General features: G+C 39.6%; 1 protein-coding gene across 1 annotated transcript; it reads right to left on the reverse strand.

The window, feature by feature from the left end:
• Positions 1-2,207: 2,207 nt before the first annotated feature.
• On the reverse strand, positions 2,208-13,467 carry LOC143383525 (uncharacterized). The gene is made up of 6 exons (XM_077105778.1): positions 13,398-13,467; positions 12,596-12,759; positions 9,863-10,093; positions 8,519-8,645; positions 8,270-8,341; positions 2,208-4,912 (listed from the first exon to the last, which is right to left on the reverse strand). The coding sequence occupies exons 3-6, from the start codon at positions 9,977-9,979 to the stop codon at positions 3,855-3,857; spliced, it is 1,374 nt and encodes a 457-aa protein (XP_076961893.1). The 5' UTR covers positions 9,980-10,093; positions 12,596-12,759; positions 13,398-13,467; the 3' UTR covers positions 2,208-3,854.
• Positions 13,468-13,774: the final 307 nt, after the last annotated feature.

The raw sequence follows: 13,774 nt of genomic DNA on the forward strand, positions 1-13,774 counted from the left end.
CGAAGTCTGCTTCCCTGGCATGGATTTTCATGTCAAACTGCCCACTGCCCACTGCTCTTCTCCATCCAGTCATCAACAATCTGACTCTCCCTTCTCCTCCCTGACAGATTTTCTCTCCACACTCATTCTCTCCCCCCTGCCACTACTCTTATCACAGGACTTGCAGGGTACAACATCTAAAGCCTGGCTTCTCATTCCCTGGCCACCATACGCTGTCATCTCACTTTCAAACAAATCAAATTCTGTAATTGCCACTTCCCTCTTGGAGCTCACCTCTTTCATTCTTATTTTTTTAAAAGGCCCCTTAGAACTCAGAAACATATGGCATCCATCATCTGCCACCTCTTCACTCTACCACTGTGTGTCCTCTTGACCAATCTCCCCTCTGTAAGCCTGGAAAGGTCAGCAAGGTCCCGGTTGCCCAGAACTGCATCTTATGTGAAACGCCAGCAAGAAGGAAAGCTAGTCATATATTTTTCCAGTGATTTTAGAAAAGGTAGAGAAGAGACAGTTGGGCCAGAGTGTTTGCTGGATGATGCAAGGTATGCTGTGTGGCTCAGATCAGTTGTGGCCTGCACACATTTTGTGCACGCTAGTGCCAATACCAAGTCTGTCTTCAGAATGCTACACAGGTGATGAGAAGGAGGCTGCAGTATAACGGCAACCCTCCTGGGTTTTTAAAAATTTGTAACAATTGATCAATTCTGAAATTGGTCATCTGTGAGACAGTGCATGAATTGGCATGAGATGGTTGGGAAGCCTCTATAAAGAGCAAAAGAGGAGTGTGGTAGAAGCATTTTAAATATGGGGTTCCATCCTGATATAATAAGTAGTTCCTGATATAATAAGTAGTTCTTGTTACACTGAAATTTCAGCAGATACCAACTTTATGTAAACTCTAGACTAAATACTAGAATACTTGATAAGCTTATCTATTTTCTATATTTTAAAATATATGTGTTGGTGTGTATCCAATGGCCCTGGAGAATGAGCAAGTGCAGGCAATCCCATGGGTGGTTTCAGCACTGACGGGAGTGAACGACAGAGTTTTCTGCTTTTTATGGACTGGGAGCAAGTCCCAATTGGAAAAACTGAAGGCAACTAAAACTCTGTGGGGAAATCTGCGGTTTTCCAACTGAAAAAGAACTCTTCTGAGTTCAAGAAAATATGATGGAAAGTTTGGTAGTGAGACGACTCTGGGAAGAAGAGAACCAAAGGGAGGAATTCCCAAAATGTGTGTATAAATGCCACCACATATCTAGCTAGCGCATACCTTGGCTAGCAAACAGAACAGACTTTAATCAAAACAATGTGAAGAACCTAATTGAGATTTGAACTGCCACACGTGGGAAGCAGCTGATTTAAGTGTCAAATATGATTTAAGAATGAAAATCAGTACTCTCTGGAGGAATATTATAGAACTCATATATCCTCAGTATCTGAATCACAATTTCCAGGCTATGATCCAAAATTACTGACCCAGGGAAAAACAGAAAAACATGACCATTATCAGGGAGAAACAAATCAATGAATATCAACCTTCAGAATCCAGATGGAATTAAGAGGCAAGGATTTATCTTTAATTTTTGTTTAAAAGAACTGGATTTTTTAAACTTTTGTTTAAAAGACCTGCAGGTCTCAGACTACCCTCAAAAAAGCAGTTGTCCACTGATGCTTTAGCAAAGATTTTGCAAAGCTGCCATAACTGTGCTTTACAATGTAAGGGGAAAGATTATTATAATGAAGAAAATATTACTGAAGAAATAGAAACTAGTGGCTCAGGAGGCTGAGGCAGGAGAACCATAGGTTCAAAGCCAGCCTCAGTAACTCAGCAAGGCCCTAAGCAACTCAGTGAATAAAATATGAAAAAGGAGTGGAAGATAGGACTCAGTAGGGCTTAGTGGTTAAGCATCCCTGGGTTAAATTCTCAGTATCAAAAAATAAATAAATAAACATAATACTTTCTGTGATCCCTGCAGCTAAACCCTAAATCCCAGGCATGGTCCATGTTTCCACTAAATGCTCTTCCTCTAAATAAATGGTTCTCATTTAGGAAAACCCTACTTGTTGGTATTACAAGCATCATTACCATAACTTCTCATTCTCTCATTTCTGATTATACATTCTGAACATGCTGCGTTCCAAAAGACATAGTTTTATTGCCACAAAGAGCACATAATTTTAATCCTGCCCCAATAAGAAATACATTTGATGAAATTGCCAAACTCCATTTTATTCAGCATGTATTTCACAGGGATAGAGAAAGATATGGGGTAGGGAGTTTGACAAATATCATTCTAATTTTGCATAGTTCTGACCTAAGAAGATGGATTAAGAGACAATCATGTCAAACCCTGCCTAGAAGTGCAGAGAACCACAAGTCATGATCAATTCAGGATTAATGAACTACTCAGAGCCTTTCAAAGTGTTACTGTAAATCTTGAATTAACAGTGCTGAAAATTTAATTGTGAAATAAGCAGTGGTATGTTATTGCAGTTAACAAAACCTTTCAGGCTGTAATATGAAAAAAATTCAAAAGATTCAGAGACTGGAGAGAGGGAAGGAGGCAAGTGTAATAATATCCAAAATAGTGCTCTCAATTGCAGCACTAGTTGCCTTCTGCATTTTAATTCATGTTTGTTCTTCAAGTTATTTTCTGCAGGTTTCCTCTTCTTGATACAATTTTCAAATATTGTATGTTTTCTACTTTTGATTCGTTAACAAACAGGTGCTGAACACACCTACCAAGTGCTAATCAATGTTAAAAGTTGTGGAGATTCAGTAGCAAAGTCCCTGTCCTCAGGGACATGTCTAGTAGACATATGGGAATCATTATACCTTTGTAAATGCCTAACCAACTTATTTTTCCTAAGGGCTATCTTTGAATGATAACTATAATTGTCAAACTTCTGAATGGAAACCCTTACTTCACCACTTACAAGGGTGCTCCGATATGTGGTCCTGAGACCACTGGGACATGCTGAGCTGGGGTGAAACATTTCTTAATGAATGGTTTCCCTCGGATAACATTTTTCACCATGGATTTTTGATGAAGTATAAGGTATGAATTTAAACTGAGTGCTTATCACCCTCACCCCCATTTATGAGGTTTCTAATGAGACTAGTTATAAAGACTGACTAAAGATTTCACTGCAGGTTGGGGTTGTAGCTCAGTGGTAGAGCACTTGCCTAGCATGTGTGAGGCACTGGGTTCAACTCTCAGCACTGCATAAATAAATAAAATAAAGGCCCACTGACAACTAAAAGTATATATATTAAAAAAACAACAAACAAACAAAACATCACCACACGCATCTCATTTCCAAGGTAATTCTCAGGGGTTGAGGGGTGCTCTAATGCAGTTGAAATCTCAGGGATGACCAAAGCAATTACCTCACTCTCCATACCTGCTTGGCTTCTCTCTTCCCACAGTCCTTGATTTCTAAGGCATTTCTCTACTGTGGACTTTCTGTTGGTCTTTAATGTATGAAGTGTGTCCAAAGCTCTTCCCACAGTCTTCACAATTGCATGGTTCTGCTCTATTGTGGAGTCTCTAATGGGTGAAATGAATTGCGGCCTAGCTGAAGCTCTTCCCACACTCCTCACACTTTCATGACTTTTCTCCATTATGGACTCTCTGATGGAAAGGAAATTGTGAATTCTGAGTAAATCTCTTCCCACACAGCTCATATTTGAATTTTTTGTCTCTACTGTAGAGTCTCTGATGTGTCAACAGACTGGAGTCCCAGATATACCTCTTCCCACATTCCTCATTAGCATAGGGCCTTTCTCCTGTGTGGAATCTCCTATGCGTGTCTAGACTACATTTCTAGTTTCAGCACTTACCACACTCCTAACATCGGTAGGGCTTTTCTCTGGAGTGCACCCTCAGATGGCAATGAAGATATGAATTCTGAGTAAAGCTCTTCCCACACTTTTCACACTTGAATGGTTTTTCTCCTCTGTGGACTCGCTGATGGTTCAAAAGGTAGGAGGACCATCTAAACCTCTTCCCACATTCTTCACAATTATAGGGTTTCTCTCCTGTGTGAACCATCTGATGCTTATAAAGCTCTCGCCTATCAATGAAATTATTCCCACACTCCTTACATTTGTATTGCTTCTCTCTTGTATGGACCATGTAGTGTCTATTAAGGGCTGATTTCCGACGAAACCTCTTACCACATGTGTCACATCTGAATGGTTTCTCTCCTGTATGCACCAAGAAATGCCTGTGAAGTGTTGATTTAACACAGAAGTTCTTACCACATACGTCACACTTGAATGGTTTTTCCCCGGAGTGGATTCTCTGATGTTCCTGCAGCTGTGAATCATGAATGAAGGCCTGCCCACATTCCTCACATTTGTAAGGTTTCTCTCTTGTGTGTAATTTGCAGTGAACATTAAGTACAGATTTACGACTGAAGCCTTTCCCACACTGCTCACATTTGAATGGTTTCTCTACATTGTGCACATTCTGATGAGTTTGTAGCCAGGAGGATCTCTGACTCAATTCCTTTCCACACTCATCATACTTATAGCAATTCAGTCCCATGTGAATTCTCTGATGAATACGAAGGCCTGAGCTACAACTGAAGCTTTTTCCACACTCAAGACCTCTATGAGACTTGCCTCCTGAGTATAACCATTGAAGGTCAAAGTTGGAGACATCACTGAGGGACTGCTTACATTCATCATCCAGGTAAACTTCCTTTCTTGTGTCAATTAGAGATAATCCTGGCTCGTCCTGGCACAGTGAGTCACCTTGGCTGGGGAACTGAGAGCTGCGAATACTTGAGTCTTGACTGAAGGTTGGGTCACTTGCAGTTTGTTCCCAGATTTGCTGCCAAGATAACTCTTCATGTGGTCCTGCTTCTGGAAAAGTCTCTAGTTCAGTTTGGATCCTGCCTCCTATCAGGGCAGAGAATTCAGAAATGTGGACAATGTAAGGCTCTATTAGAGTTTTCAACATGAAAAAGGACACGAGGCTTTAATGAAAAAGGTTTTGTACAGAAAAATGTTGTTTTCATTGTACACCATGGTATCTGGTTGTATGAGACTATTTAGAACACATCAAATCTCAAATGTGACTTACGAGAAAAAATAAAAAGATTTTAAAAAATGGTAATGTGTTAAAAAGAGTTAATCTATTAATATTTTTTACTGAATTTCCTAGGCAGTCTAGGATCTTAAATTATAAATTATCATAATAAATCATGCATATAATGAAATACTGGTCAACAGAACATTAAGAAAAAAATGGCATAGTTAATACTTTGTGTCTTTGGATTTATGTTGGATATTCTAGTATATTTTCATGAAGGAAAGAAAGAAACCTTACCAAAAGGAGTCTAGATTTGTTCAGAGAGGTAATCGCCAGGCCCTTGTAATACCTAGTTTGGGGAGGATCTTTTATTTATTTATTTATATTTTTGGCCTGGGGAGTCATGGGTCACTCTGGAGAGTCTAACAATATGATTTACTATTATGACATACACACATTTGGGTGGGGATGTTCCCATGTCAAAAAGACTAACGATGTGATTTAAGGTGGGGCTTTAGGTCACGTGGAATCAGCTGACCAGGAGATTGAAATTAATCACATGGGAAGTTATCAAACAGTCAGACTTATATAATGATGCCTATGGAATGGAGCCACAAAAACTACTCTGAATACCAGGTCTCTGTACAATGTCATACTTTAATCCTGGGGAAATAACATGTCTGGACTTTATGGGAAGAGTATGATGAAAACTTCACTCATACACAGTACTTCTCTGGACTCTGTGCTATAGGATTTTCCTATAGGCAAATTGTAATACACATCTTTTCCCTATAAATTTCTGTAACCATGAAAGTAAAACCATTCAGTGAGTTTTGATTCTTTCTACTTCAAATATAGCACTAGTCCCTCTATAAAAATAAAGCAAAGTTGTGTGAATTAGTCAATGTGAAGGTAGTGCTGGGAAACTACAAATTTTAGTTGGTATAAAGTGAATGCAGTCTTGGTATAAACCATCTCTCTAAACTTTGTAGTTGGTTAAATTCATGACATTCATAAATATCAAATACCTGGGAGTGTTAAAATCTTCAAAGTATTTCTGCACAAGAATTTTATAACATGCATACCTAATCTTATACCAAATTAACATGGACGATAACTTGGTTTTGTGAAATAAGAAAAGGACAGACAAGCCATGCATGGTGGTGCACACCCACAATCCCAGCAACACAGGAAGCTGAGACAGGAGAATCTCAAGTTCCAGGCAGCCTCAGCAACTTAGGAGATCCTGTCTCAAAATAAAAACTGAAAGTGCTGGGGAAGTAGCTCAGTGGTAGAGTACCCCCCCGGTTCAATGCCTAGTAATACCCACATATACACACAAGGCAGAGTGGTGTGTGTGTGAACATATCAGTTGTGACAGGAGTCTGAAAGCCCACACCAGACATCTATAAAAAGGTGATGCTCCAAATGGAAAAAACCAAAGGTGGCAAGAATTACCAGGTGTGAAACAAAAGTGTGAGGGGCTATGCCTTGGTTGGTTCTACCAGCAACCACTGCACTCTTTGAAAATAGAGTGTCAAAAATTTAGGATGGAATTATGCCTTTATAACCATTTTCAAACCGAAGACTACAAACCTTTAGGAAGCTAGGAAATAAATTTAAAATTTAATAGTAAGGATTTAGAAAAAAAGGACTAGAATAGAAACTATCAGAGCTTCGTGACAAGCAAGAAAGGTCTTATTACATGAAATGCCTTCTGAAGTCTCCCAGGTACAGCTACACAAAGAGAAAACATCCATCCTGGTTATGGTGAAAGATGTATTTCTCAGGCTCATAAAACACTAAAAACTTTGGTCAGGATAGTACTAAGTCCTGAATTAAGGGTTTCAAACTGAATGTTAACTTCCAATGACAAATCTTGGAAAACATTAACAGGTAAATAGGTAACTACTGATACACATGGGAATGCAGATATATTTAATATACTGTCACTTAGAGATAGAAGTTTTATGAGTAGAAGGAAGCATCTCTTTCAGGAAGTTTATGTTTTGAGAGAGTATTTTTCCAATTCCTTCCAGGGTACAAAGTTCACCAGTTCAAAATACAAAATTATATCTCTTATATAATAAAGGAAAAATTCTGTGAAATCTATATTCTTTAATATATTAACAACTACATTTGTTTAAAATATTGATTAAATATATATACTGTGTATTTAAGAAATATGCGCAGAAATATAGGCAGCATTCAGCCATGTCCATCAGCTCCCTTTCATGCACAAGGAAGGCAAAATCTGGGTGCAGTGATGGGCCTTTGAGTTTGGAGACGACAAAAGGCTGCAGAGAGAAAATCATTCAAAGGAGAAAGGTAGCCTGAAAGCTGGGTGTTGTCTGAGACCTCAGGAAATGAAGACTTCTTTTCCCTTGATTGGGGAGCTGCCTCAGAGGTGGATATCAGGAAGGATTTCTTCTATAAATGAACTGTGGAAGGCTCAAGAAAAGTCAGAGTAAAGGTGCGTTACCCAATGTGTGGTCACTGGAAGAATGCTGAGAAGTTTTCCTGGGAAGCAGGTCAAATGCACATAGTACAACAAAATCATGTCGAGGAAAACCAAGGAGGCTGAAATTGAATTAGCAGCCAAAGATTGAAAAGATTAAAAAAGAAAAGAAAGAAAAACCTCCCCCAACAGTTCTGATTCATTTGGTTTGTGTATCACTCATTAGCTATTTCAATGACCCTGGAGACAGTGAAGTCCCCCCATCCATTAATTCATTCATTGGGTTAAGTGTTTGACAATACCTGCAATACACCAGAACTATTCTACAAAGTGAGGATACAGGTACAAACAAAAGAGACAAACTTCCCCTTCCTTGAGATTATATAGCAAAAGGGAGAGATGGGAAAACAAAAATTCAGATGCTCCACAACTTAAAATGGTATTATACCTTGATAAACCCATGATTAAGTTAAAAAATGCATTTAATATACTTACCTAACTCAATACCAGAGCTTAGCCTAGCCTACCTTAAACATTCTCACAACAACCTACATTAATCTATATCTGGGAAAAATCATCCAACACACAACTTAGTTCATAAAATTCTATCTCACATCCTTTACCCAATATAGTACTGTACAGTATCAGATGTTTACTCTCATGGCTGGATGGATGACCGGGACCTGATTGATGCTGCCCAGCATCTTAGGAGAGTAAAATAGATGGAAGAGTCAAGTACAAGAACACACATCTGCTTGCTTCATACCTGAATTCCCTTCTCTTTGGGTAGCTGTCTTCATCGTCCAAAACTTCTCTTTCCTTATCAAGTGGAATGTATCTTGTTTGAATGGTTGGGAACATGCAGAGACACTCAGGATTAAACACATGCTACGTGACATCTAGATAAAATTTACTAGGAATTGAGGTTCTCATTGCATACTCAAATTTGAACACCCAGGGATACAAAACCACTCCTGGGAGCTGAAACGCCATCAGAGAGGGGAACTAAACTCACCCACTGAGAGCAGGTTCCTGAAGTTTTCCAGCATCACATCTTGGTAAAGCTTCCACTGGGCAGAGTCTAGCAGCTCCAGCTCCTCCCCACTGAAGACCACAGCCACGTCCTTAAAAGTCACCATCTCCTATAACATCAAACACACTTGACCTCAATCTTATCAATGTTTACTGGGAGGCAGAGATGATGGGTGGGAAACTGTTCTGAATTTTGAAACTTGGTCATCTCAAATATCCCTCTCATGCCATCTGTACCCCCACAATGACACACACAGATTTTCCTGTGATTCACCAGAAGCGCAGTGATGAAAAAGTCCCACACCTTTACTTCAAACACTCAAGAGTACTATTGAGGAGTAACCATCTAGTGTGCAACTGTGCCCAGTTTTGCTGTTTAAGCAACACTTAAACACAGAATGACACAGCCATGGGGACCATAGAATGCAGTTCTTCCTGAGTAAAAACCTTCAAGAATGTTTGTGTGGAGCAGCAGTGAGAGCCTAGGTGCAGTTTTTGGATGCTTTATCCATAAAACAGCCAACAAGGTACATGTCCAAATGCTCTTTCAAAACTGAGCTTCAAATTATGCTGCTGACAAAAAACAAACAAAAAACCCCACCTGATATATTGTTTTCAATATTGATTTTGGGGGAACAGTCTATATGTAGGAAAGTTGTCACTACACTGTTGCTTAAAAAAGTCAAATGCCTAAATCAATTAAATGTGTATAAGCACGATACACCATAAAAGATGAACATCATGTAACATTATGAACATTACAGTGTATAAAAATAGCACAATTAAACTTACAGTAATCCTAATTTACACAATTAAAACTGCCTGTAATCCTAGCAACCTGGGAGGCTGAGACAGGAAGAGAGCAAGTTCCAGGCCTCCCTTAGCAATTTACTGATATCTTCTCTCAAAATAAAAAGTAAAAAGGGTAGGGACTGTAGCTCAGAGGAAGAGTGTCCTTGCATTCAATCCCTAGTAACAGGAAAAAAATATTGCAATTTACAATTCAAGGTGTATCGTCAATAGGAATACAATTGTATATACATATGAAGAAGAGCACACAACAACAAAAATGGTAAATATGTGAGCAGGGAAGTACCAAGTACAATAATTATCTACTCAAACAAGTTCTTCTACTCTATAAAGTAAATAATATAAAATAAAACAAGAATCAAAAACAAGGTCAACTCAGAGTGAACAAAGGAAGCCTATGGCCAACAAATGTCTTCAAATCCCTTATTCTCTCTGAGTCTTCCCAAGAAAAAAGAAAACCTGACAATCTGAGTTGCAAGATGGAATTTTTACAGTGAGAAAAACAAGCCTTACTCACATTGAATGTGGTCATTTTCCCTCCTCCTCCTGGAATAGGCAGAGTCCTAAGGCACGTCGATCCCAGGAAAGCAGAACTGTGCCTAGAAAGTGCCACAGAAGGCAGAAAACAAGACATGAAAGGGCGACCAGGGTGCTGCTCACCAACACATTCCGGTTCAGTGGATTAGCGTGTGAATGCTCTCAGCAGCATTATTCATAAAGCAAAATCAAAATCAACCAAAATGCCCTCCTGTGGATAAATGGATAAACAAATTAGGGCATACACATACAAGGGCATGTTACTCTGAAACTAAAAAGGACCAGGTACTGACGTATGTAACACAGATGAACTTGAGGACATTAAACTAAGTGAAAGAAGCCAGTCATGAAGGAGCACATATAGTATGATTCTATGAAATATCTAGAATGGGCAAATGAATTATAGAAAAGGTAGATTAGAGGTTGCTACAGATTTGGGGTGAGAATAAGGTTTAACTATAAGTGGCATATAGCGTATAACTGAGGAAAGAAAACAATATCAACTAAGTTAGATGATGGTTATTCTACTAACCTCAGGTTCTACTAACCTAAAGTACCTTAGGATCACTGAATTGTACACTTGAAATGGTGATATGTAAAATATAACTCAAAAAGTTGGAAAACAATTATTAACCTACATGTTATTTAAATTAGCTGAATTCAGAGTACACATTAATTGAATATACTTGAATGACTGAATTAAAAAGGGGGAAAGGAGAAGTTTTCTTTACAACAGATTATCCACTAATAAAATATCTCCCCAAAAGTAACTTTATGACTATTTTTCCCCTTTTTTGGTACTCGGAATTGAATCCTGGGTGTTAAACCACTGAGACACATCCCGTTCTTTTTGAGAGTGTCTCACTAATTTGTTTAGGGCTTCACTAAATGCTGAGGCTGGCCCCAACCTTATGATACTCCTGTCTCAGCCTCCCAAGTCATTGGGAAGACAGATGTTTGTCAGCACACCCAGCTCTTAAGATTGTTTTTGTAAAGGGAACTTTATGATGGAAAAATCTGATAGATATTATTTGGCCAAGTAAACCAAATTTAGATTACCAATACGGGAACAAACAAATATCACTCAGTTCCTGGCATGCCACAATAAAAAGGACCCTTCACCACTTCTGTAGCATCTCAGCCAAAAAAATGCATAATCTGAACCTAAAGAGAAAACATGTTAGATACTACAATGAATACCTTTGTCCAAAATAATCTGCCTATATTTTTCAGTTATGTGAAGAAGAAAAAAAGACAAATCCTATCCAATCTTTCCAGTTTAAAGAGCATAAAAACACGGCAACTAAAATCAATACATTAAACTTTGACCTGAGGGAAAACGGTTCTAAGGACTTTATATGAAAAACAGAACAGATTTAAATATGAGACTGCCAATTAGACAACATGCAGTTACATAGCACAATCTAATAGATAACAGAAGTAATTATTAGTAGTCTTTTGATTGATATTAATATTCCATAGATAACATTATCAAGTATAGTACTTAAAATTACCTAGCATGTTATGTGAAACCCTATAAGTTGATCTTCCCAAATGCCTCTTATCAAGCATTGATGAATACCTAGACTGTGGACTTCCTTGCTGGAGAAGGCTTAAAAAAAGTACTATCTCTAGAATTCATAGTAACTTTATTTGGCTGAGGAGGATAAACAAACCAAACAGACAAAACGTGGTAAGTTTTCCCAACAGATGAGAGGTGCTCTTATGGTTTTTCACAAATTTCTATATATTTAAAATGATATAAAATTTCTTAAATTTTAGTAAAGTCAAAAGAGTAGTAAGAAAAAGAATAAAAAGAGTAAAAAGAGCATGATAATGTAGCAATTTGCTAGTTTATTCTCTTGGAGGTATTTGGAAATTTTCAGATAAAAAGGAAAACAAAAAATATGATAACATTTTTCATAAATAACTACTAATGCACACAAGGAACCCCTAAAGAAAATGCTTTCAAAGTTTAACAGTTACTATCCTATGCTAGATTCACAGGCAGTCAAAAGGTTTTTCCTCAAACAGGCATGGTGGCAAACACATAGGAACATCACAAGTTCAAAGCCAGTCCCTGCAATTCAGCCAGGCATTAAGCAACTAGGCCAGACTCTATAGCAAAATAAAAAATAAAATGGACTAAGGATGTGGCTAAGTGGTTAAGCACCCCTGGGTTCAATCCCTGGAACCAAAAACAAAAAACAAAACCTTTCCTCCTAATGTTTCTGAATGCTCCACAATGATATGATTCCATAAGTGTGTGAAACATTAGGGGTAAACTAAGGGAAAAGAGAGGGTTATTGAAAATTCAAGAAAAATCCATGAGCCTTGCTCTCACGGTCTCTACTATCAAGTCCCAAGTTATTCTCTCTAATTAATTCCAAAAGTTCTATGGCTCAATGAGAATGTATCCCAGAGGTTATGAACTCAGGCTGTAAACCAGGCCTGCCTAAGTTCCAACCCTAACTTCCACTCTTCCTGGTTGCATGATCAAGTAACAAATACTCCCTGCACTTCAATCTCCTCATATTTAAAATAAGAAAAAAACCTGTACCTCTCCACAGAGCCCTAGGATGGCCTACATGTATTTATTTGTCTAGAGTCCTTAAAATAAAGTTAGCAATTAAGGTCAAAACTCAGGCCAGAGCACATGTCCTATAATAGACTTGCATATCCCTGTAAGAGAAAAAAGTCAAGTCGCACTCACCAGGAGCTTTGCTGTCAGTAGTCACGAAGTCACTACCTCTACCTCCCCTCAGTCAGGCTGGGGAGAAAAGCGTGCTGTTAAATACTGTGATCGTGTCACAGGCTTGGACAAAAAAGTTCAATCACGGCATCCCTCTGCTCAAGTTGGAGACAACCCCACCCTTCCTAAAAGAGAAGAAAGTAGTCACCAGAATGAACGGGTCCTGCAGAGCCAGACAGGAGCCAGAACCCCCGCAGCAGGAGCTCTCTGACCCCAGCCCGGGGCCTCCCGCCCATTCAGAGGGAAATACATGGTACAAGCCACCGTTCACTAGGAGCTCGTAACTGTTGTTAAGTCTTTGCTTTGAAGGCCCTCTTGCAATTCCCAAACTAAATGGTACATTCTAAAGAACGACAATGAGGCCCCCCGAGATCGGGTAAGTCCCCAACGTGGGCCACCCGAGGAAGTGGCCGCGCGAGCGGTGGAGGGGGGCGGATTAGGCGAGCCGAGAGCCCCGGAAACCTTCAAACCAGGCGACACACGCCCCGACCAGGCCACGAACCCGGGCCTTCACCACAGAGAGCCCCAAACGCGAGCGGGCTTCGGGGAAAACGGAAACTGCGGCCGTCACCGCCCCAAAGCCCTGCTCTCCGCGAAGGCTTCCTTCCCCCTAAACCGAAGGCAGGTCATGGAGGATGCCGGTGGGGTGGGGGCCAGGAAATTCGGAAGGGCTCCCAAGACCCAAGAAACTAATCCTAACTACCACGAAAAAAAGACAGCAACTTCACATTCAAGGAGCAGAAGCTTCTATAACTCAGCCCACCTTCACGAATACACGGCATTCGCCCTTGTAGGCAGAGACACCCGCAGGCCACAGATCGCCTGGACTACATTTCCCAGAATTCCCAGGACCCGCCTGTGGGAGTGGAAGTACATGCGTGTCCACAAGCGTCTGAACTACATTTCCCAGAATACTTAAAGAAGCCGTTTCCTCTTCTGCCAACTTGGCTGCTCTCCTGTTCTGAGCTCATGGGAATTTATGTGAACTGAGCTCAGTGCTCATGTTTTCCCTCTTCCTCAAAAAAAATTATTCCATGGATGGTGTAGATACCCTCAAGCCTTGCAGGGTTATTAAAACAAATTTGATATGATCTTTAAGGAATTGTCAGAGAATGACTATGGGGACTCAGTAAGGGACTG

Source organism: Callospermophilus lateralis, chromosome 18 (assembly GCF_048772815.1).
Source record: "Callospermophilus lateralis isolate mCalLat2 chromosome 18, mCalLat2.hap1, whole genome shotgun sequence".
In the NCBI taxonomy this organism is placed as follows: domain Eukaryota; kingdom Metazoa; phylum Chordata; class Mammalia; order Rodentia; family Sciuridae; genus Callospermophilus; species Callospermophilus lateralis.